Consider the following 26,364-nt stretch of genomic DNA (forward strand, 5'->3'; position numbering starts at 1 on the left):
CCTGTGGAAGGTAATAGCACGCAGTCCATTGTCCTTATTTTGTCTGTTTGTACAACCAAAAGGAGAACAGTGATGCGGTATCGTTGCTGAAGTCCTGACAAATGCCCCTCACAAGATGGCGGACGTACTGACGTATGTTCCTGCCAGTCGGTCAGGCGTCTAGTGTGTATGTCTATGGTCTAGTGCAGGGGTGCTCACACTTTTTCATCATGCGAGCTACTTATAAAATGATCAAGTCAAAATGATCTACCTACTACAAAAATGCAAAACATATATTTATTTCTAAATATATTGAGGATTCTTAATATCTACAATGTATGTTGATGTACATGCATAACCGCATGAGCCAATATTGCACAACACAACACAATTAACTATGTACATTTTTTGTCATTACCCGAGTTTACTCTGATGACTTGCACTGAATTGAATCAGCCAGGGATGCATAGTCCGGACAGTAGCTGCTGACAGCCAGCCTCAAGCACACTTCCAAATGTTCATCAGTCATGGTGGAACGGTACTTGGACTTAATGATCTTCATGTGGGAAAAGGCTGACTCACATAAATAAGTGAAGCCGAATAATGCAGTCAAGGAGGTAGCACATTTCCTGATGTTGGGGTACTTTACCTCTGTGAGTAAGTTCCAGAACTGTCCATGAGCTCTGGACTTCAGCTCAATGTTGGCTTGCAGTGTCAAAATCTCATCTTCCACTCCAGAAGAGTTCAGGTGAAACAGTGTTGCAATTTTTGATGCGAGTGAATCAACCTCAGCATCTTCCCGAAAAGGATAGCACATGAATGTAGCGACTGGCTCGAGCAAAGAAAAGTCTTGAAAGCGTTTGTCAAACTCTGACAGACAATTGTCAATCTGCTCTGTGTAGCGTGCACTGTCAAGTTGCACACAGGCCTTCCCTTGCATCTCCAGCTCTGACGCCAGGTTCTGGAAGTTTGCCAAATCATGGCGCTGCAGCTTTGAGGAGAGATGTTGCATCTTTCGTTTGAAAGCATTAACTGAGCTGATCATATTGATCACTGTTTTGTCTTTTCCTTGCAGCTCTAGATTAAGCTCATTCAACATGTTGGTCAGATCGGTTAAAAATGCCAAGTCTAACAGCCACTGACCGTCATTTAGTTGCGTGTATTCTGCATGTCCAGCTACACGGAAAAACTCCTTAATCTCTGGACAGAGCTCTCGAAATCTTTGCAGGAATTTCCCTCGAGTAAGCCATCTCACGTCAGTGTGCAGCAACAACTCAGAGTGGTCGCAGTCAGCCTTCTCCAGATGTGCACGAAATAACCGTCTTTGAAGAGATCTGGCGCGAATAGAACAGGCGATCTTCGTTGCAACATCCATGATCTCCTTCATGTTGAGCATTTTAGCGCATAACGCTTGTTGGTGGATTATGCAATGGTAATTTAGGAAGTCCGGGAAATCATCGTCCTGCCTGCACTTGGCAATAAATCCATTCAAGCGGCCAACCATTGCGGGAGCTCCATCCGTGGTGATAGACATCAGTTTGTACACTGGGAGCTGAGTTTTCTCCATAAAGTTTTTAAACGACTGAAATATGTCCTCTCCTCGCATCTGTTCTTTCATGGGCAGTACTGTTAATAGCTCTTCTTTTGTAGTGATATCATTAAACACCATACGAATGAAAATGCACATCTGGGCTGTGTCACTCACGTCCGTAGATTCGTCCAACTGCAGTGAGAAACACTCGCAATCTCCGATGTCCTTCCAAAGTTGCTGGGTTAAATCCTCAGCCATGGCTTTACAGCGCCGTGTAACTGTACTTCTTGACAGCTGGAGAGCTTTGATCGAAGATAATATTTCTGCCTTATTTTTAAAGTCTCGGAACAATGAGTCAGCTGCTTCAACGAATGCCTCCTTTACCATCTCTCCGTCTTGGAAGAACTTCTTGTTATTAACGATGATGTGACTCACCCGGAACGATGCTTCGGTGGCGGCTTTCGCTTTTGAAGTTTGTTGTGTGAAAAATGACTGCTGTCCGGACAACTGGGATTTCAGTTCCTTCACCTTTCTCTTTCTCAGCTCGCTTTTCAGCGGGAAGTCGGTGTCGTATTTTCCATGAATAGTCCGAAAATGCCACTCCACATTTCCCTTCTTTGGTATTGCGATGGTAGACTGGCAGATGAGGCAAACGCACTTCGAAAATGTCATCGTGAAAAAAAAGTCCTCCTCCCATTCCGTATGAAAGTGATAAGTTTTTGTCTTCTTACTTGGTCCAGCTCCCCCACTCATTTTTATACCCTTTCTTAGGTTTAAGAGAAAAAACCGAGGGCTGAAAATTGGCGGTGACTCGCTGACAAGCTTGTTAGTTTTGCTGCACTGAGCGCCGTTGTTTGAGCATGCGCAGTGACCTAAGTGTCAGAAAAACGCAGATGTCATCTGACTGGCTGCCCTGTTTATCAATCAAAAGACGGGATGGATGATAGGCTGGCGTAAATTTTTTTTAATGTAATGCGATCTACCAATACTACCTTTGCGATCGACTGGTAGATCGCGATCGACTGGTAGATCGCGATCGACGTATTGAGCACCCCTGGTCTAGTGTATATGTGTGATTTAAATGGATTGTAATACACTGCGGTGGAAACGACGTTCCCCTGAAGAAGTCTGAGGTCCTCAAAGCTAACGTAGAGTCAGTGTGCACATACGCGCGGACCATTTCAGACGAAGTAGTTTTCTCTGGCCCCCTCCCAAATCTCATCAGTGACGAGATGTTTAGCCGCACGTCATCTTTTAACCGCTGGCTGTCAGGGTGGTGTCCCAGTAACTCGGTAGGCTTCATTAATAATTGGAAGTCCTTCTGGGGCAAGCCTGGTCTCATCAGGAGGGACGGCATCCATCCCATGTTGGATGGAGCGTACCTCTTATCTAGAAACATAGTTAAAAGCTTAGCTCCTCCATCCTGACGCACCAGAGTGGGGACCAGGCAACAGAGTCGCAGTCCTACACGCCTCTCTGAGTTTCCCTCTCGGCAGTCACCAACCATAGCTAACTTAGTTATACATCCCATAGAGACTGTGTCTATCCCTCGGACCACCACAAGTATAAAACTATCTAAACCTAGGAAAATAACTTCTAATGACTACAAAAACTTAATCCGTATCAAGTGTGAAACTAGACAAAATCAAGACAAAAAAATTAAATGTGGTTTCCTAAACATTAGATCTTTATCATCCAAAGCTCTTCTAGTCAATGATCTGATAACCAAACACAACATTGATCTCTTTGGATTAACAGAAACCTGGCTACGTAAAGATGAGTATGTTAGTCTAAATGAAGCCTCCCCTCCAAGTCATATTAACACTCAAATAGCTTGTGAAAGTGGTCGAGGAGGGGGCGTGGCAGCCATCTATAGCTCTCAGTTACTAATTAACATTAACCCAAAACCCAACTTTAGTTCTTTTGAGAGTCTGAGCGTGACCATGCGACACCCGTCAAATAAAATAGTAAATTCTGTAGAATTTGTAATCATTTATCATCCTCCTGGACCTTATTCAACTTTTCTAACTGAATTCTCTGAATTGTTGTCAGATCTAGCCCTGACTAAAGATAAGGTTATCATGGTAGGAGACTTCAATGTTCATGTTGACGTAGAAAATGATAGTTTCAGTGCCAGCTTTAAATCTACACTTGACTCTCTAGGTTTCTCTCAGGTAGTAGACGGGCCTACCCATAAACATCTACATACCCTAGACCTTATTCTAACTTATGGTTTGAATATAGAGCATCTGACCATCTCTCCTCACAATGATTTCCTGTCAGATCACTTCTTAATAACCTTTGACTTTGTTCTAAATAGTTATAACCCTCCGGCTAAAGCCGTGTTAACCAGGTCTCTCTCTGATAACATAGTAACTAAATTCAAGGAAAGAATTCCCTCTGCTATAGAATCAGTAGTGAATCTTCCTGACCCGTATACTGTTGCTAGCTCAGACATTGAATACCTAACAAACAGTCTGACAGATATGCTAAAAACAACGCTAGACGACATAGCTCCTCAAAAAATGAAAATGAAAAAACAGGAAAAGTCATCCCCATGGTTTAACTCATCAACCCGCGAGCTTAAACAACGCTCCCGCAGATTAGAAAGAACTTGGCGTTCAACAAAAACAGACATAGATTATATAGCCTGGAAGGATAGCTTCAAAACTTATAAGAAAGCTCTGAGTAGAAGTAGAACTGATTACTACTCATCCTTAATAGAGGAAAACAAAAACAACCCCCGGTTTCTTTTCAGTACTGTAGCCAAACTGACCAAGAACCAAAATAGCGTTGAACCCACCATTCCTATCAATATATGTAGTGAGGACTTCATGAAGTTCTTTCAAAATAAAATTACAACGCTTAGGGATAACATCCATCAAACCTTACCGTCCGTTAGCCCCATAACAGAGGAACTGGTTAAACCTAACAGTCATTTGGAATGCTTTCAGCAAATGCAACTAGTCGAACTAAATTCCCTTATTTTTTCTGCTAAACCAACTACTAGCCTGTTGGACCCAATTCCTACTAGAATTCTGAAAGAGGCACTGCCACTAATTAATAATTCTATACTCGCAATTATTAACCAGTCTCTAACAATAGGCTATGTGCCACAGTCCTTTAAACTAGCAGTTATTAAACCTTTCATTAAGAAGCCAAACTTAGACACAAGCCTTCTCTCAAACTACAGGCCGATCTCCAACCTTCCTTTCCTGTCAAAGGTTTTGGAGAAAGTAGTCGCTAAACAACTCAATAATTATCTGCACGAGAATAATCTGTTAGAGGACCTTCAGTCCGGTTTCAGAATGAACCACAGTACAGAGACTGCACTGCTAAAAGTTACTAATGACCTTCTAATGGCCTCAGATAGAGGTCTTCTATCTGTTTTAGTTCTTCTGGACCTTAGTGCCGCATTTGATACTGTCGATCATAATATACTTTTAAGGAGATTAGAAGATGCCGTCGGCATTAAAAACTTAGCCTTAAACTGGTTTAAATCATATTTATCTGACCGGTTTCAATTTGTTCATGTAAATAACAAATCTTCAATGCATGAACGAGTCCTGTGTGGAGTACCACAAGGCTCCGTCCTCGGACCGATATTGTTTAATCTCTATATGTTACCACTCGGAAATATTATTAGGAAACACAACATTAACTTTCATTGTTATGCAGATGATACTCAGCTATACTTATCAATTAAAACCAATCAGGCCGACCAACTTGTTAAATTAGAGTCCTGCCTCAGGGACGTTAAGTCCTGGATGTCTATCAACTTCTTAATGCTCAACACATCCAAGACTGAGGTTCTAATCGTAGGTCCTAAAAAGCTCAGGGATAACTTTTCAGACAGTCTGATTAGGTTAGATAATATTACCTTAACCTCTAACAGTGATATTAGGAACCTGGGTGTTATTTTTGATCAGGATCTGTCCTTTATTTCCCATGTTAAACATGTCTCCAGGACAGCCTTCTTCCATCTAAGGAATATTGCAAAAATTAGAAACTTCTTGTCCTTCAAAGATGCAGAAAAAATTATTCATGCCTTTGTGACTTCAAGATTAGATTATTGTAACTCCCTAATGTCAGGATGCCCAAACTCCTCTGTTAGGAGCTTACAGCTAGTGCAGAACACTGGGAGAAACTCTACATTTGGAGGTTCTGTTTCTTGTCTTTCTTTTTTTCTCTCTGTGTAACAACATTACTGTAGCCACCAGATACTGCCGCCGCCTTTTTTTCTCCCTGACAGGAGGAGAGCAGGATCCAGGGGATCAGACCCAAGACTCACAGAGTGGAGTTACGACGGTCCTACTACCCGACCCCACCACATCACCGGGACCCCGCCGCAACGGCACGGCCCTTAAACTCCAGACTGAGATTGGTTCATCATCAGACCAACGCTCATCATAGACTTTTCTTATTATTTGTACTTATCTCGCCTGTCTGCCACTCTCTCTCCCTCTTCTATTCCTCTCTCTCCCTGTCCTATCCCATGTCCTTCTCCCCCCAACCGGTCAAGGCGGATGGCCGTCCTTCCAGAGTCTAGGGTCCGCCCCACGGTTTCTTCCTGAAGAGGGAGTTCTTATGAACTTCTCTCCATGCGAGGGAGTTTTTCCTGGCCACTGTTGCTTGTTACACCTGCTTGCTTTGGAAGGGTTTAGTTGGGTTCTGTTGTACTCTATCATTGTGTGTGTGTGTGTGTGTGTGTGTGTGTGTGTGTGTGTGTGTGTGTGTGTGTGTGTGTGTGTGTGTGTGTGTGTGTGTGTGTGTGTGTGTGTGTGTGTGTGTGTGTGTGTGTGTGTGTGTGTGTGTGTGTGTGTGTGTGTAAATTTTTAACACAGAAAGATATTAGTAAGGTAGAACTATAGAGTATTTGATAAGTTTTACTTCTTCCTGCCGCTTTTCAGGCATGTTAATTACACGTATGTACGTGTGTCTGTATGTTTATGTGTGTGTGGGTATACGTAAATATAGATTATCGATTTTCTCTGAATATATTTTCATACAGTATCATTTATATTATCATCATAGGCTGTATATATATGTATTTGTATGTGTGTTGGCGGTTCGAATCCCACTCTATCAAACAGTCATTGTCGTTGTGTCCTTGGGCAAGGCATTTTACCCACATTGCCTCGTATGAATGGTGCATGAATGTTGGTGGTGGTCCGATGGGCCGTTGGCGCAAAATGGCAGCGACGCCTCTGTCAGCATGCCCCAGGGCAGCTGTGGCTACAACGTAGCTTACCATCACTGGTGGGACTGGTGTGAATGAATAATGGTCTCTGTACGCACTCTGAGTCAGTGCGAAAAAAGCACTATATAAATCCAAGCCATTATTATTATTAATTATGTGGTTGAACACATGTGAAGTGCCATATGCCCGAAATAAATTAATAAAAAAAAGAATCTAGATTTTGTTCTGATCAATACTTGTCTATTGTGTTGTATTTTTTATATGGGTTCATATGTATTAATATTATTTTTTCAACTTATTAAAATGGATGAGTAGTGCACAATCTCCTTCTGCTTCATATATTTGTGTGTGTGTGTTGTGTTTTATAAATTACCTATCATAGATCAAAAATCAGAACATTTTATTATTGTTTAGTTCACTATGAACTGCTCTTTATTATGTCTATGGGCGTAGGTACCAGATCAATAGAGTAGATGCTGCATCTACCGCTACCACCTCTTAGCGTTGGCGGAGCGGTGGCGCTGGCGAGCGGTGGCGCCGCCATCTTGGCCCGGTCATCCACTACGCTCAGTCTAATCTGCTTGGCAGGAGTATTGAAGTGTCAGCGACTTTAATCAATCATAAATCACTGAATACTAAACTGATTTTCACCTGGTTTTCTTTCCTGCAAACATCATACATGTAGTTCTGATACAGGACACATGGTTTGCAGTGTCGGCTGGTGGAGTTTTCTCCGGGGGGGCTATAACTCCAAAATAGACATTTACCAAAAAGCAAGCAAACACGTATTAAGGAATCACACCAGTGTGTTTACATAAATCAAAACAACCAAAGCAACATTATAATGTAATGTACTGTTCTATTTTTGGTACATACACTTTATATAATAATAATAATAATACCTCTATTAATCCATGCTGGGTCAGATTACATCGTCATGTATGTTTGGTACATACATTTTAAATGATAATAATAATACTACTACTACTACTACTACTACTACTAATAATAATAATAATAATAATAATACCTGTATTAATCCATGCTGGGTCATACTATAATGTCATGTTGCATTGTTTGTACATACATTTTGCCGTTCTTTCTTAGAGAATAAAATTTTTCAATAACTCTATGGTTGAAGTCAGGGATGCTTTTAATAAGGTTCTTCTCCATAGACAGCATGGCCAGTGCATTGAGACGATCCTGTGACATTGTGTTCCTGAGGAAGGTTTTGATTATCTTCAGTGTTGAGAAGCACCTCTCAGATTCAGCTGTGGTCATAGGAGCTGTGATGAGGATATTCAGCAAAGCCACAGTCTCTGCGAATGTGTCCTGAAGATTGTTCCCCACGAAAGGCTGGTACTGAGCCACAGCACCACTACAGCTCCTGAACTCATCATTGCTGTAGATCAGAGCCCACTCAGTTTTCAGCTTGTTCTTGTTCACAAGAGAAACTCAGCCTCAAACTGTAAAATATAAACTAAAAGAACAGCAGTGTGCTTGGTACTGGAGGGCCGGCATACTGCAGGGTTTAGCTCTCTCCTAGTTGCAGCACACCTGATTGCAATGAAGGGCTCGTTATTGGGCTTTTTCACGACCTTGGTGATGACATCATCATTACATTCAGATATGCTGAAGCAGGGAGAGAGCTAAAACATGCAGGACACCAGCCCTCCAGGACTGAGTTTGGACACCCCTGGATACTATAATCTGATGAAGTCACACATTAACAAGTCAGGAATGTTCTGGTTTGGACGTGGCAGCAGTGTTGCTTTTAGCCTGGTGGATGTCTTTTAATTCTTCATATTCTTAGAGAACAACCGCTCATTCAGTCATCTGTAAACTGTGCTGCAGGATTTCATGTGTGATTGGTCATTTGCTGCAAACTCCGCCCCTTTCATGTGAACGCGCACACGTAGGTTTGGCACGTAGGTTTGGGTTGAACCAGCGAGCTGATAACCTGCTTCGTAGTAACGATGATCAGGATCGCGCACATCTCGATAAGTCCACCCAGGAAACAGAGAGAGATCCTGGATATGTTGATCACGGTTCGCAGTACAGGCCACAGGATGTCTTTATCCTCTTTTTGTGCACATAACATTATGACAATTTCAACAACATGACCAATAATAGTGATTTCCGAAGGCACATGACATTAATCACAATCATCATGCAGCAGTGTATTACTTACGTTTCATTCAACTCCTCTTAATCAAAATAGTCCACGTGCTGCACTCTTCCATTGTGGCCTTTTGTTGTGTTGTGGCTTGTTGCTCTTTTATTGTGGCTTTTTGCTGCTGTGTTGTGGCTTTTGCTGTTGTGTTGTGGCTTTTTGTTGTTGTGGCTTTTTAATATTGTGTTGTGGCATTCACTGCCGTGTTGTTGCTTTTTTGTATAGTGTTCTGTTTGGCCCTTCTAAGCCACCGTACCTCTGGGTTGCGTGAAAGGATTTGAGTTGGTAAAGTCATATTTTGTTTTGGACGATAGAGGGCAGCATTACGCCGTACGGCATACAGCCTGGTAGACTTTTAAAGGAGGAAGAAGAAGAAGAAGCGGACCAGTCTAACGTGTCTCGACCAGCCGCGGAAACAGAAGAAGGCAGCAGGGAACAGGAGAAGACTAGACCCGTGTCTCCAACCCATTCTGCTCCGGAGTTGAATCCAACCGTCTGACACTATGCTGCGGGCCTGTGTACGAGGAGCTAACGCTACAGCCCGGGTAAGACGCCACTCCTCCACGGCGGCACCGCTCCACAGTGGGGTGACGCGCACTCACCCGCCACCCCTCTCAAGGTGCCGTGGAGGAGGATTTTAACGGTGAACCAGCAGGGCTGCTTTTGTTATTTTCCTTTACACCAGGCATGGCCGAGAAGACAGCCTGTCAGGCTCTCATGGGTCAATAAGTCCCCCAGTACACCCAGGCTAACGGAGCAGCTAACAGAGAGGTCAAAACGGACGTGCGGGCCATTTGTCATAGAAAGACAGTACCACATAGATTAATGTCTTATTTAGAAAGAAATGGGGACAGAGCGACAGTTTAAACAGCTTTGTATGGAGGCATTTATGTAAATGGTGCCTGTTCGCCCACCTAAAACGTTTAGATACACCCGTGGCGTTTCGTCAACTATCGGACTCTCGGAGCCAAGTCCTTAGGAGAACAAGCTGTTGTACGTCTGTTTATTAATGGTGTTTGATTATATTTAAAAGTACGTTTTAATGGTCTAAGGGACCATAACGCCCAGATATTTCAATTGTGTATTGCTGTGTTTAAGGCAGTGGTTCTCAACCTTTTTGGGACCTGGACCCCCTGCATATTTACGATCAACCCTGAGGACACCGACCTCCACCCCTGTATAAATGTCAAACGACAGGGGTCAATTAATAACTTATTAAATTATTATTATTATAGTAGTAGTAGAAGATGTGGTTGTAGTAATAATTTAAGCCTGGGATTTTCAAAACTTGAGGGTCACATGAAAAAGCACTCTTGTAAAAAGTAACTGTAAAACCAACTATCTAATTATGTATTTATTTATTATTTACACACTGAGAGAGACAGAAATACAGGGAGAGATTTACAGTTCGCTAAATCCTCCACTCTTCTTGTCGCAGTATTATCCGACAGCAGTAGTTGCTTAAAGGTGTTTACACATCGGCATGATGAGTTCCTGAGTTCATTCCTGCCACATTCCTAACATTCTTAATGTGACTTAATGCATCTGAAGATAGTTCTTAAATGGGCCTGACATTCCTGATATTCCTGGAACATATTTTTGGCTGCCAATAAATCTTCCAAGAATATCAAGAATCACCTGTATTCGTGAAGTTTGCAACTGAGAGTGTGGATTAGTTGTGATGTGTGTTGATGTGTTATACAGCGTGACAGCATTCGCTCCCTGCAGCATCCTCCTCTCTGATCAACTCCATGGAGTTTCTCTGAATGCTGAGTGATCTGGAGTGTGTGAACTGTTCAGTAGCTGTTGGTAGAATAACGGGTGTGTGTGTAGGGGTGCCACAAACGATTATTTTGATAGTCGACTAATCACTGATTATTTTTTTGACTTGTCAACGAATCGACGTAATTACGTCAGATGCGCTTAGACTCTCTCTTCGACTACGGTGTGGGATGAGGATTAAAAAGGTGGAGCAGCGCATTTTTTTACCCACAAATCGCACTTTATTTCACGTTGATGTGCAGCTCATAGGCCGCCGCGGGCCAGACAGGTGGCTCCCCCGGGCCGCCTATTGAGGCGGGCAGCTTGTCATAGGATCTTTTTTTAAGAGATGTTCGTTTTTCACCGACCCCTTGCAATTACACCACGGACCCCCGGTTGAGAATCACTTGTTTAAGGGAGTCATAACTCTGAAATCACATTTTCCTTCAGGGTTCGCGAAAACAACTTATCTGACTATAATTCACAATTGACTTGTGCAAATCACCACACAGGAACCGGAAATCACCGCCGAGTCATGTGACGTGACATCACCATTCAAAATGGCGGGGCCCATCAATATGAAAGACTGGGAGGTGATTCTTGGCTTTATCAGAGTGATAAATGAGCAATTTGGACATGAGACCAGTTTTAAGAGGGTATTAACCGGACCAAGGGCATTTTTATCGGTATTGACCGACTGTCTGACGTATTTCGCAATTACTGTTCCTTTGTTTAAACATGCACTGTATATTGGTGTTGGACCAAACTCGGCCACTTTCACACTTCACAGTTTCAGGAAAACTGAAAATCTGGAGTGTGAAAGTGGCTGAGTTATTTCGTTTTGGAACTTTATTCAAACCAGAATCGCCCACAAGGGCGTGCACGGTCTGTGTACCTTTCTGCCATTCGGTTTACCTTTTGATGTCGGAAACGGGAAACCATCTGATTTTCGTTTTCCAATTTGATGTTCGGAGACGTCTCGTCTCCCATTTCTCGTTTGGAAATTAAAAATTGAATAACGGAAATTGGGTTGTTTCCCGTTTCCTGTTATGCGTATGTTAAACAAAATTCGAGAAATAAAATACGACCGTAATTCTTTAATTCAAGCTTGATTTGTGAAGCCGGGCAAGAGGGCGGACTGGATGCACACAAAGTTTTGAGGTCTGTCTGTCCCAGATTTCTTTTCAGAACTTGCTTTCCAACCGTCCGTTTCATACACTTTGAAGATTTAAAGTATTTAACTTGAACTTTTGCAACACTTGTGACTCTGGACGAATGAAACTCACCACCATTACAGGCCGAGGACATGCAGCTACTGCATGTCACGACTTCGCAGCCAAAATGGAGTGAACCGAACAGTTCAATGTGTTAGAGAACCATTGCATCCCTACAATAGATTATTGATCGGTGTAAATCTTTTATTAGTCATGCAGTTGTTCACTAATTGATGACAGCAGTATGACAAAAATGTTTTCCTATGTGAATACTTTTATTTTTTATTTTTTTTTCAAATAGAACTTTCTTGTAACATTTTGTGGTATCATGGACACTTTAAAGGGGTCATATTATCCAGGTTTTGAACACTTTCACATGGGCCTTGCTGGTCCAAAAATGTTGTATTCAAAGTTTATTCCCCAGAAACAGCTTTTCCTTGATTTTCAACCATTTGAAAACTAGATCTATAAGCTGCATTCAGAATTTGCTGTGTTTGTGTAAGCTGGCCTGGCTCCGTCCACACATGCCCATCCAGGGAAGAGCAGGAAGTACCGCGATGACACTGTATAGAGTTTGATTTTTGATTCGCTCATTGAAGCACACATTTTTTCTTCACTTCTGGTGCGTCATTTTCAGGTGTGGGGACGCATATTACTTTTGGAAAAAAATGAGATAGTGAATTCTGCATGATATGACACCATTAAATGAAATTAATGTATTTTAGTATTTTAAATGTTCTTCCTGAAATATCTTGTGTGTTTTTATTGAAGAGAAGTGTTTTTCTTCTCTCTGTAGAAGAACTTGTGGAGAACCCCTGTCCAGTCCCGGGGTTACAGCTCAGGAGAACCCAGGTGATCCACCACATTCACTACTGCTTCACATCCCTCCGAGACCCTCTGAGTCTATCGTGACCCTCCGAGGCTGTGTCCACATTAGCCAAAATTATCTTTTTTCTCCCCGGCATTTAAAAAAAGAACCAAAAAGAAAAATCTGTTTGCACGGTTCAACACGATGCCAAGGAGCATGTAGTACATATGCCAGGCCTTGAGTGGTGCTGTGACTTGCCAAATACACCAAGAATGCAGAAGAAGACACGAAGAACATAGAAATATAGAAGTTGACTCCTGCTCATAGACTTCTATATAATTCTGAGTTATATAGGTTTATGCTTCTGCTCCTTCTGGCACTCGAGAAATCCAACATATTACTATTATCAGTAGCTTCTGCCATGTGATCTGGAGCATGTAGTCTGCGATTGTTGTGGTTATTGGGTTACTTTGTGGACTGCAACGGGGGGAAGAGGGGGCAATGACATAATCTTCTGCAGATTGCAGCATCTTTGCTGTCCACACCTCAAAGCTGAGCTGGCGTTTATGAATTACCCCACTCTGGGACCCGTGTTAAAAAAAACAAAACAAAAACGCTGCGTTTCTGTGAAATGACTTTCTCGTGTGGATGACCCCTGAGACACTGTTGTCCTCTCGTCTCTGTCCTCCACAGTGGAGCTGCTAAAGTGGTTGCTGCATCCCTGCTGACAGTGAGCGGGAGTGTCGGAGGGACGATCCTTTATGCCAAATGGGACCACAAATTCAGAGCGGTAGTGGAGAAGAATGTTCCCTATTCAGACCGGATCCTTGGTCTGGCACTGGGACCTGCTCATGAGGATGGTGGCCTTCCCATCAAGAAACAGGTCAGTGAGTGAGTGTGTGAGGAGAGTCCACTCACTAATCCTCACCTTCACAGATGGCGGGAGAAAAGGAAATAAAGTTTGATTGGTTTGTGCTCAGGTGGAGTTGGTCCAGCCTCCCTCCATGATGGAGAATCGAGCGAAGGCATCCAAAGTGAAGTCGCAGAAGAAAGTGAAGGATGAAGCCGAACCTGCAGAGCCGAATCCGGTCCTCACCCAGCCTGCTCAGAGCCTGGAAGGTAAGGCTCATCTCACATGGATCCTACACGGACACATTATTATGATAATGTAAGAATTTATTCTCACACACATCAATGATCGGATGTGGTTTGAGCGTAAAGTGGATACCACATACTGTATGTAACAATAACGTGGAGTGTTAAGGCAGTTGTATGCTTGGCAAGATGCATGGACGAATTGCTTCATTTTAACAAGAGATGCCAGTGTGGAATCCAAGATGGCCGACAATGTGGCCGCTTCTGCTGGTCTCCGCCATTTTGTTCCGAATAACCACCACAGTTCCATTGTCGGTGGGAGGCGGCAGTACATGATCACGCTCCTGCGCAGCGCGACCATACTCTCCAGAATTGAAACCCTGGGAGTGCGATATCAAGATGGCAGGGTTATTGGTGCCGCCATGATTGCACATGGTCAGCAACATTCTCCTCTCAAAATTGAGACCCCGCCAGTGCGGTATCAAAATATGACGGCGTTAAGGGCGCCGACATACTTGTTTGTGGTCGCGGACATACTTGTTTAATGTTCATGGTTGTGGCCATATTTAAATAGCAACATGACGCTGTGGTTTCATGGCTTCATGGATCGTGTTTAGTTCTATGAAGCACAAGTACACTGGAAGGTACATCCAGGTAGATTACTTTTATTTGAATAAAGAGAACATTTATAAGGTCAAGAGGGAGAAAAAAGCATCATATTCCACTAAGTAATAAAAACACAGAAAAAAAATCTAATTCACACACATGATTAATGGGCAAGAATGCTTAAAACCAAAAATTATAGCCAAGGAGAGCTTGAATTTCTTTAGCAAGCTGTATGCATCTTATTCTAAACAGAATGCTGAATTATTTTTCAATGAGATAAAGGTTGATTTCTATAACTGATGAAAACTTTATAAATGTTTGTGAGGAGGAGGATTTGAAAATTGAAGAATTGAACGTATCCTCACAAAATCAACCTCTGACCGATCTCCATGCTTGGATGGAATAACTGCAAACTTCTACAAACATTTCTCGGAAAAAATTAAAACGTTGCTATTTGAGACAGTAATGCATTACTGGAAAGGAATTATTGATGACAATAAAATAAGGCAGAAATAAATTAATATCAAAATAAGGAAAAGACAAATGATTATTGAACAAACAAAGATCAATTACATTCCTGAATACAGATTATAAAATACATCTGTAATGGCAGCAAGGTTAAAAGTGGGTATATCCAATATTATTAGTCTTATATTCAATCACGATTTCTTAAAAGAGGATCGATACACAATAATCCATGACTGTTCTCACCTTTCTCTGTATAATATACGTATGTGAAGATCACGGTCGTTGTTTTCGTCCCGATCCGCATTTTGGGCAGTGACGCACTGCGTCGTCCCCGGAAAATATTCATTTTGATTGGATAGCGTCTCGTAATTCCTTGGGATTCCCTAGAATTACATAGTTGGGGAAACTCCTCGTCGTCCCCCATTTTGAATTTTTCACTTTCGTCAACATTCAGATCGTCACCGGAACATATTAAGAATTCGATTTCAACACATAAAAACAACTTCAACGGATTAAGTGACGCTTTTGAAAGGTAAAACGACGTATTTTTGATTATTTTGACTCTCTAATCCAGAAGTTTCATAACTTTTTATGGTTCAGAAAAAAAGTTGACTGAGCAGGAAGAGAAGGAGGGACAGGATCTGATTTGTTATTGACCAATATGATAAAAATACAGGACACACATTTAGCATGTTATTAAAAGAAACATGTGTATGAATAAAAAGTGACTAATACAATAAATATGGTGTGGTAGTAGTCTGGTAGTACGGTGTGGCAGCGCCAATCTTGATACTATCAAATTTATTTAAGACCAAGAACAAACTTACAATATGCAGTATATTATTCCTTCATATTGAAGAGTATAAAGAGATATACTTTACCTGAAAGTTTCATTGAGATATCTTCATTATTATAGCAACTACAAGTGTTTTTATGTAAAAAGTTATGTTTTTGGTCACAGATTTGTGCACCAATTACTTTTAAGAAATTTGCACGAATTAGTAAACTTCTTTTGCCTATAAATTCCTTATTTGTTAAGATATCTGAATGGTTTTGGTGTTATTTTCGTACTCTTTCCGGTGGTACCAGTTGCATTCTATTTGGTTGAGTTTTAAATTTTTCTTCACATACCTATATAATAGCCCTATCAAAAAAGAAAAAAAAAATACCCCAGAATCTGGATCTCTAACTGTTTAGACATAATTGAAAGAATTAATGTACATAAAACTGTTTAACTGCAGAAAGATGTTGAATAACTGTTTCCAAAGAGACATGACACTGTTTGGAAGAACACTGCTTACAAACATTGAATTTATATCTCATATATTTTTAGCATATGAAATTCTTTTTTAAACGTGGGTGTAAAGAGAAATGCAATTTCAATTCCCAATGTGTAACCGTGTCACAGAACGGACACAAATATTGAACTTTATTGACAAACATCTAAATGATTCATTGCAAGTATGTTAGATATTTGATTTTAAATCTCTCTCATAACCATTAATAGTTTTCTCATATGGATGCACTGAATTTAAACACAGCAATCCCAAGCACATTGTATACATCAATTAAAACAGTATGATAAAATGACTGTTACGGGTTGATTTTGGCATATTAGTCTCTCAACACACCAAAAGTTACTGGAGCAAATTTTCACAAGGCAAGGAATGACATTTAATAAACCAACACATGGAATAAGGATAGAAAGAGCAACTTAAACGTCGACCATACTTTCATTCATACCTCCTACCATAACCACATAACTCCTCCTACTCTCAATATTACTAATATAACTACTGGTTCTTATTAGTGCAGGCTGATAGACACATGCATAGACAAGGATCGAGTCCTTGTCTATGTATGTGTCTATGTCTAAATCCTCGACTCTGAGATACCAAAAGCCACATAAAGAAAACGATAAATTTGCGTTGAATAAATGTTCCGTCTCACGTCGTTCCTGGCGAATGACTTCCGCCGTGCGTCACTTCCTGCAAGTTTGCTTCCGTCCATGTCACTTCCGGCACGCCAGCTTCTGCCTTGCGTCATTTCTGTAGAATAACCTTCCGCCTTGCACCATTTCGAGATGGTGGCGACCACGGGTGAGTATGGCGGCGCCCGTAATGCGGCCATATTGGATTTCCCACTGGCAGCCTCTCCATTTTAAGGCTTCAATGGAGAGAAAGTTAATTCAAATTGAAGGTTTCATTGAAAAGATTAAACGGGAGTGATGTGGTTTTCACAAACCTTGTACGACTTATCATCACGCTTGGAGCCGCTGTAGTCTAGTGATTAATTTATTCGGGGTTTAATTTTAAAATGAAATTTGAGGCTGCTCCAGCACCCGAGCACCCACAGAATTGGTGCCTATGATTTGATGATGTTGTTGCTGACATATTGGAAAAATTATAAATAAAGATAAAATAAATAATATCCCATGCAGGCCAAAAAAATGTAAGTAGTCAAATTTTAAATTTCCCAACTTCTTTATGAGGCTGTTCAACCAGATGTAGTCTATGCTTCATTCATAAATCAAGCACAGACGGAAGTTATTTTTTACATTCTTTCCTTAATATTTTATTTGTCTCAGGTGGACATATGCAGTGTTGCCACAGTCACCTTAAAAATGTATTGCCTTACTCTAATGACGTGACCAGTGATGCCAGTAATGCATTACTTAGACCATAAGTAACAAAAAGATTTTACTTGTTCAAGAATGCCACCTGCAGTAAAACAGTGTTGAGTTTCATCTTCAATAAAGTCCTGTATTGTCTTCACCCTTCATCAGCATACCTTTTCTAAGCACCTTCTCCTGCCAGAATACAAGCCGTTGTGGTGAAGAATTACTTTAATTAAGTCATTTTAAGCTGACATTGAAGCCCACGTGACAGCCAATGTCTAGCCCATGTCCAGCAAGTTATCACCTGCTATACCACTCCCCTCCCTCCACTGTGATGCACTGCCTCTTCTGTAGTTTTGGAGGCGCAACTTTCACAGAACCGCACATGCGCGCTCTCGTGCGGATTTCATGCGCTACGTCCATGTGGGAAGCACTATCTAGCTTTTAAAGTCCACCTGAAGCATGTTGTATGCCTGAGACTCTTCATTTTAGATCAGATCTTGTTACTCCTTTTCAATGTGTGTGTAAATCTTTATTGCTTGATCTAAATTCACAGATGTCTCTCTGGGTAAGTTCCTCTTCATCTTTGTTTTCAGTAGAATGTAGATTAAATTTTTCTGATGGATGCCGTTAGATTTTAGAGCTGAAAGATTAGAAATCAACTCGCATACAGACCATTTATGTTTGTCTGGAGCTTCATTTGCATATCTAACAGTGAGGGAACCTGCACTCCCTCTGTGTAGGCTCCTTTAGGATCTGTTAGCTTCGCTGTTCACTCTACATTACATTACGAGCCAGCATCAGCCTTGTAGACAGACTTTGATGCTAATGCTATTCTGTTCGCAGTGCCTTGGCTTCCTCTTCTAATCTCACTGAAACACTGCACCCAGTGAACATATCCGAGCAGCAGTCACCCTCAATAAAACTCTGACAGGCCGGTTTTGTCCCCTTGGCCACATGTCTCAGCCTGCTTTAAACAAAAACTCGTTTTGAGTTTGGTACATAACATCTCAAAAACTTTAAGGTTGAAACAACAGTGGTAGAGATGAACTGTCTGTGTGTTCTAGAGGCTTCAGCAGAGGCCACACACATCATTGCAGCCATCAGTGAGGTCCCATCAGTCCCTGCTCCATGTGACACAGATGCAACAGTCAAAGGTAACACACGGAGGTGATCCATTCCTTCTCAGGGTGATGTTGTGTTGTGAGACATCCAGGAGGTACAGTGCCTTGCGAAAGTATTCGGCCCCCTTGAACCTTTCAACCTTTCGCCACATTTCAGGCTTCAAACATAAAGATTTAAAATTAAAGGTTTTTGTCAAGAATCAACAACAAGTGGGACACAATCGTGAGGTGGAACGAAATTTATTGGATAATTTAAACTTTTTTAACAAATAAAAAACTGAAAAGTGGGGCGTGCAATATTATTCGGCCCCCTTGCGTTAATACTTCGTAGTGCCACCTTTTGCTGCAATTACAGCTGAAAGTCGCTTGGGGTATGTCTCTTATCAGTTTTGCAAATCGAGAGACTGAAATTCTTGCCCAGTCTTCCTTGGAAAACAGCTCGAGCTCAGTGAGGTTGGATGGAGCAGCAGTTTTCAGCTCTTTCCACAGATTCTCGATTGGATTCAGGTCTGGACTTTGACTGGGCCATTCTAACACCTGGATACGTTTCTTTGAGAACCATTCCATTGTAGATTAGGCTTTATGTTTTTGATCATTGTCCTGTTGGAAGATAAATCTCCATCCCAGTCTCAGGTCTTTAGCAGACTCCAACAGGTTTTCTTCCAGAATGGTCCTGTATTTGGCTCCATCCATCTTCCCATCAATTTGAACCATCTTCCCTGTCCCTGCTGAAGAAAAGCAGGCCCAAACCTTGATGCTGCCACCACCATGTTTGACTGGGGACGGTGTGTTCTGGGTGATGAGCAGTGTTGATTTTACGCCAAACATATCGTTTTGCATTGTAGCCAAAAAGTTCGATTTTGGTTTCATCTGACCAGAGCACCTTCCTCCACACGTTTGGTGAGTCTCCCAGACTTTTTATGGATATCTTTGAGAAATGGCTTTCTTCTTGCCACTCTTCCATAAAGGCCAGATTTGTGCAGTGTACGACTGATTGTTGTCCTATGGACAGACTCTCCCACCTCAGCTGTAGATCTCTGCAGTTCATCCAGAGTGATCATGGGCCTCTTGGCTGCATCTCTGATCAGTCTTCTCCTTCCTCGAGATGAAAGTTTGGAGGGACGGCCGGTTCTTGGTAGATTTGCAGTGGTCTGATACTCCTTCCATTTCAATATGATTGCTTGCACAGTGCTCCTTGAGATGTTTAAAGCTTGGGAAATCTTTTTGTATCCAAATCCGGCTTTAAACTTCTCCACAACAGTATCTCGGACCTGCTTGGTGTGTTCCTTGGTCTTCATGATGCTCTCTGCGCTTTAAACAGAACCCTGAGACTATCACAGAGCAGGTGCATTTATATGGAGACTTGATTACACACAGGTGGATTCTATTTATCATCATCAGTCATTTAGGACAACATTGGATCATTCAGAGATCCTCACTGAACTTCTGGAGTGAGTTTGCTGTACCGAAAGTAAAGGGGCCGAATAATATTGCACGCCCCACTTTTCAGTTTTTTATTTGTTAATAAAGTTTAAATTATCCAATAAATTTCGTTCCACTTCACGATTGTGTCCCACTTGTTGTTGATTCTTGACAAAAATTTTTAATTTTATATCTTTATGTTTGAAGCCTGAAATGTGGCGAAAGGTTCAAGGGGGCCGAATACTTTCGCAGGGCACTGTAATTGTCACAATGTAAAACTAGAAAAGCTCTGATGCTTGAAGAGTAGCTGTAGGTTGGTGCTGATGTGTCGTGATGGTAAGTGTTTATGCTTCACATTGAAATCTGGCTACATGTTATTGTATGGAGTCATTGCGTGATTAAAAAGTGTGCATTGTGTGTTCACCTCAGAAGAGTGCACAGAGTACCGTGAGCATGCAGAAATCCTGCAGATGGCTGACTCGACGCCTCCTGTAGCAGAGCCGCTAAAGGAGCGTCCGGTGGAAGAAGTGACGGCTCGACTGGCTCAGCAGGAACTGGAGGAGCAGGAAGCTGTGGCAGGTGGGCTCAGTCTGTACACTCAGGCTGCTACCTGTAGACGGTGCTACTGCATACAAGTATATAAAATGAATTTATGCACACATACAATGAAGGAATGTTTCGTTAAAGATTGTAAATGGACCCCCATAGAATATGGACTACCCCCCCATAATATATATATTCTGAACTTGAACTCCGGTTCTCTGCTTCTTGGGGGTGATATGAACTGTGTCATAGATCCTATATTAGACAGATCTAGTTCACAACCTGCCCCGCTCTCGAAAATATCTCAGACCCTTTCGGCCTTTAGGGACCAATATGGTTATGTTGATCCCTGGAGGTTTTCTAACCCCTCTGCCAGACAATATTCCTTTTTCTCGCATGCTCAACGATCGTTCTCTTGGATAGATTATTTTGTGGTCGATAAAACACTTATTCCATCAATTATTCCCACCCAATACGCACCTATAACTGTGTCTGATCATCCTACCGTGGTTCTGGATCTCCGCTTTGATCTCAGACCAAAGGAATTCAGAATTTGCCGTTTGGATCCATTGCTGCTGACCGATGTGAGTTTTTTCTGCGAAACCAGTAAGAATGCAGAAACCTCCCCCTCATTGTTGTGGGAGACCCTGAAGGCTTTCCTCAGAGGTAGAATTATCTTGTACACATCACATGCGAACAGGCTGCTTGGGGCTCGCCAGAAGGAATTAGAAAAATCCATAGTTAATCTTGATGCTTTATTGGCGACCTGTCAATCACCTGAGTTGTACAAAGAAAGGCTGGGACTCCAAACAGAGCTTGACCTACTCCTCACTACAGAGGCTGAACGTCTCCTCCTCCACTCTCGTGGATCTACAGGACTGTCTCAGAAAATTAGAATATTGTGTTAAAGTCCTTTATTTTCTGTAATGCAACTAAAAACATGAAAATGTCATACATTCTGGATTCATTACACATCAACTGAAATATTGCAAGCCTTTTGTCGTTTTAATATTGCTGATTATGGCATACAGCTTAAGAAAACTCAAATATCCTATCTCAAAATATTAGAATATCATGAAAAAGTATACTAGCAGGCTATTTAACTAATCACTTGAATCGTCTAATTAACTCGAAACACCTGCAAGGGTTTTCCTGAGCCTTTAAAAACACTCAGCTTGGTTCAGTAAACTAAATCACAAGTATGGGGAAGACTGCTGACCTGACTGCTGTCCAGAGGACCATCATTGACACCCTCCATCAGGTATCAAAAGCCACCGTTCACAGACGTGTCCGGGAAATGGGCTACAATAGCCGTATTCCCATGGTCAAACCACTCCTGAACTCAAGACAACGGAAGAAGTGTCTGACTTGGGCTATGGAAAAGAAGCACTGGACAGTTGCAGAGTGGTCCAGAGTCCTGTTTTCAGACGAAAGCAAGTTTTGTATTTAATTTGGAAGTCAAGGCGCTAGAGTCTGGAGGAAGGCTGGAGAGGAGCACAATCCAAGTTGCTTGAAATCCAGTGTGAAGTTCCCACAGTCAGCAATGGTTTGGGGAGCCATGTCAGCTGCTGGTGTTGGTCCACTGTGTTTCATCAAGTCCAGAGTCAATGCAGCTGTGTACCAAGAGATTTTAGAGCACTACATGCTTCCATCTGTTGAAAAGCTCTATGGAGATGATGATTTCATTTTCCAGCATGATCTGGCACCTGCCCACAGTGCCAAAACCACCAGTAACTGGTGTACTGACCATGGCATTACTGTCCTCGATTGGCCTGCCAACTCCCCTGACCTGAACCCCATAGAGATTTGTGGGGTATTGTGAAGAAGAAGCTGAAAGACACCAGACCCAATAATGCAAATGAGCCAAAGGCTGCTATTGAAGCATCCTGGGCCTCCATAACACCTCAGCTCCATAACTGCCACAGGCTGATTGCTTCCATGCCACGCCGCATTGATGCAGTAATCCGTGCAAAAGGGTTCCCAACCAAGTACTGAGTGCATTAATTGACATTTTCAAATGTTTGATTTTGTTTTGCTGTTATAAATCTTTTTTTTTTTTTACTTGGTCTGAGGAAATGTTCAAATTTTTTGAGATAGGATATTTGAGTTTTCTTAAGCTGTATGCCATAATCAGCAATAGTAAAATAATAAAAGGCTTGCAATATTTCAGTTGATGTGTAATGAATCCAGAATGTATTTTCTGTAATGCAATTAAAAAAACAAAAATGTCATAAAGACCTTTAGCACAATATTCTAATTTTCTGAGACAGTCCTGTATGTACGAACATGGTGACAAGGCCTTCTGTCCCACCAGCTAAAAGCCAGAGTGGCCTCCAACCAGATTGCCCAGGCATGAGATGAGTCAGGCTCTCAGACCTCTGACCCAGATAAGATAAATGATATATTTAGGTCATTTTATTCTAAATTGTATACTTCTGAATCCCCTCATAATGAGAGTCAATTACGTAATTTCTTCGACAAATTGATTTTGCCAGAAGTTTCGCCTAATGATAGTCAAGCACTGGATGCTCCTCTAACCCTCTGTCAGGTTTAAGCTACGGACATTTATTAAAAGAGAAGAGGAAGACAACAAGAATGAGCTTTGATTACTCGCGAGGAGAAATGATTAGGAGTGTACCCAAGTACACCTCCTATCCACTCTGGCCCCAGATCATTTCTCCTGCGTTTTTATTCCATTTAACAAAGGGGAGGGTTTACAGGATACACATCATAGAAACAAACATTCTGTGAGTTTTAACAGTTTTATCAACTATGAGTACAATCAAAGGACATCCCCCGCGCATGGGACGTCGAGAAGGCAGCTGTGTGGATAATGCTCATCCTGCTTATCAGCCTCGGTCAGGTTGACCTGCTCAGAACATATGATTAGTGTGCAGCGCGCGCCTCAGTGGCGCTGCTAAGAAAGAACACAAGGAATAAAACTGAACTTGAACATGAATATAATTAAGCACGGATATGGCAACTATATATAAAATTACTCTTAACACCCTCTCTGAAATCAAGGATGCCATTTGGTTCAATGCACAGCGGCAAATCAACGAGCCCTGATGGGTACCCTGTGGAGTTTTTGTAAACGGTTCTCTGACCTGCTTGCCTCACTCCTGCTCAAAATGTTTAACTATTCATGCCACCAGGGCACCTTGCCACTTAGGCTCATGCAAGCTTCTATAGCTCTCATTTACAAGAAATACAAAGACCTAGTCAGTTGTGCGTCCTATCGACCAATCTCGCTCCTTTGCGTTGACGTAAAAATTTTAGCTAAAGTTCTAGCTTGTCGTCTGGAGACTATCATGCCCACTATAATCTCGGAACATCAAACAGGATTCATAAAGGGGAGACATTCTTTTTCTAATGTCAGGAGGCTTCTCGGGATTATCCAGACTCCCTCTTCTACTGAGGCTGTAATATCTCTCAATGCCAAGAAGGTCTTCGATAGGGTGGAGTGGGCGTAGCTCTTTTTCACTCTACAACGGTTTGGTTTTAGTGTCAGCTTCATCTCCTGGATTAAGTTACTCTACTCCTCACCCTATGCATCTGTGTGTACGAATACTCCACATTCAAAACCTTTCCCTCTTTGTCGCAGCACAAAGCAACGCTGTCCCCACTGTTGTTCTCGCTCGCCGTTATCAATAGCATTAAAGTCGATTGGAGGGTTCAAGGGGATTAGAAGGCGGGGTGTTGAACATCGCGTCTTGCTTTATGCTGGTGATCTTCTCCTGTATGTGAGTGATCCTCCGACAAGTATTCCACCTATCCTTTTGCTCCTGAACTCTTTTGGTGTCATTTCTCGATATTAATTAAATATTTCGAAAAGTGAATGTTTTCCGATTAATCAACTGGCCGTAGCAAGTTCATAATCGTCCATACTATCTAATACAGGGATAAAGTACCTAGGTGTTATATTCACGCATAATGTTCGCACACTCCGTGAAAGAAACTTCACCGCTCTAACTGCGGCAGTCAAATCCGATCTACAGATGTGGATTTGCTTGCCATTATCTCTGGCGGGAAGGGTACAGATTGGAAGAAATATGCTGAGACATTGGAGTAAATACAAATATCTTGGTAGAACGTTCATTTTTATAAAGTCCTACTTTAAATCTATTAATGACATTATCTCTTCTTATATTTGGGCTGGTAAGCCTGCAAGAACGGCAAAAACTCTACTTCAGAGGAGCGAATCGGGGGCCGGACTTGGGCTACCTAATTTTATCAGCTACTATTGGGCAGCCAATGTCCACAGAATTATACTTTGGTTTATCTCATCTCAGTGTAGCTGGTGCTGATTGGAGGCTGACACTTGTTTTTCTTCTCTCCCATCTCTGGTGTGTGGCACTCTTCCCCTCTCTCCCTCTAGTTTTACGTCTAATACTGTGGTAATAACCACACTTAAGATATGGGCTCAAATTAGATGACACTTTAGGTGGCTCTCCAGCCCTAAAGCGACACCCTTAAAAGTCACTTGTTTATGCCAGCTAGAATGGACTCACGATTTACTTCTTTAGAGAGGAATGGCCATCGTTGTCTGGGTGATCTGTATGTGAATGATGTCTTTGCCAGATTCGACCAACTTGGTTCCGCATTCAATTTAAATGGTTCAGATTTTTTTTGATATTTTCAGCTCCGCGATTTTGCTAGGACCCGCACATCAGCATTTCCCCATGTTTCGGGCCCCACTGGCATTGATCTGGTGCTAAAGGTGAGAGTCTTGCCCAGAGGTCAGGTCTCCTTTCTCTACAATCTTCTGTTCACAACTAACGAATTTGCGGTAAGAAAGATTAAGGCTGATTGGGAATGTCAGCTACAAACTGACCTTTTGGAGGATTTCTGGGAAAGGGCGCTCAGGGCTGTTAACTCTTCTTCCAGCTGTGCTTGGCTGTCTCTCATCCAGTTTAAAGTGCTCCACAGACTTCATCTTAGTAAACATAAACTCTCTAGAATGTTTCCGGATACAGTTATGAAACTTGTGGTAGATGCTCCCAGGCTCCTTGCAACCTGACTCGCATGTTTTGGTCCTCTTAAAGACGGACTGCCAATAAGTAACTAATCTAGAAGTCAATCTCTGACATTTTAGGTCTGAATATCAATCTATCTCCACATATAGCTGTTTTTGGCAGGTCTCCTGATAATCTTGTCACTTGACCACTCAAGACAATATTGTCCCCTTTGCTTCTTTGATTGCCCGCAGGAAAATCCTTCTCTTATGGAAGTCTTCGCAACCTCCTGCCTTTAGGACGTGGCTACATGATATCCTATTTCTCCTTAAGTTTGAGAAAATGTAATTCTCTCTTGGAGGGTGCTCGGAGAGGTTTAACACCCACTGGAGATCTCTGCTTCACTAATTTGATAAAGTCTCGCCTGATGAAATATTGTTGTAATACATACTTGCCTGCCGATGCTGATCCTGCCCTCTCGGGCCTGTCCGGTGCCACCCCATCCCCACCTCGTTTTCTTTTTCTACGGTGGTGACCTGGATGTGGGCAGCTGTTTGTCTTTTTCTTGGGTAGCAGTTGAGCATTGACTGATTTAGTTTCTTTTACAGGTTATACTGTTTTTCTACTTGTGTTGTGTACACAACGGTTTTTATTTATGTCTGTCTTGTCAATTTTACTATTTGTGATTTTTATTTATTTTTTTCTATTTGGTCATGATATTTTATCTGTTAATTTTTGTAAATTTTTTATATTCATTATCATTATCATAATTCTCATTATCATTTTATTTAAATTGATTCATTTATTTTTTAATTAAGAGGTCTATTTGTTGTTTTGGAAGGGTTGTTTATGAGGCTCTTGTTACAGG

The 26,364-nt window shown here is 41.8% G+C and overlaps 1 protein-coding gene across 2 annotated transcripts in view; it reads left to right on the plus strand.

Moving 5' to 3' along the window:
* The first annotated feature begins 9,176 nt into the window (after positions 1–9,176).
* Positions 9,177–26,364, plus strand: part of immt (inner membrane protein, mitochondrial (mitofilin)) — a 61,920-nt gene continuing 44,732 nt past the window's right edge. Inside the window, exons 1-6 of one of the 2 annotated variants that reach the window (XM_080465283.1) lie at positions 9,177–9,428; positions 12,655–12,710; positions 13,360–13,549; positions 13,647–13,785; positions 18,496–18,609; positions 20,428–20,577. In XM_080465283.1, coding sequence (XP_080321409.1) covers positions 9,387–9,428; positions 12,655–12,710; positions 13,360–13,549; positions 13,647–13,785; positions 18,496–18,609; positions 20,428–20,577 — 691 coding nt within the window. In that variant the 5' untranslated portion in view covers positions 9,177–9,386. The remainder of the gene's footprint in view (positions 9,429–12,654; positions 12,711–13,359; positions 13,550–13,646; positions 13,786–18,495; positions 18,610–20,427; positions 20,578–26,364) is intronic. The other variant, XM_080465284.1, reaches the window with a different exon arrangement.

Source organism: Lipophrys pholis, assembly GCF_963383615.2.
Source record: "Lipophrys pholis genome assembly, chromosome: 6".
NCBI lineage: Eukaryota > Metazoa > Chordata > Actinopteri > Blenniiformes > Blenniidae > Lipophrys > Lipophrys pholis.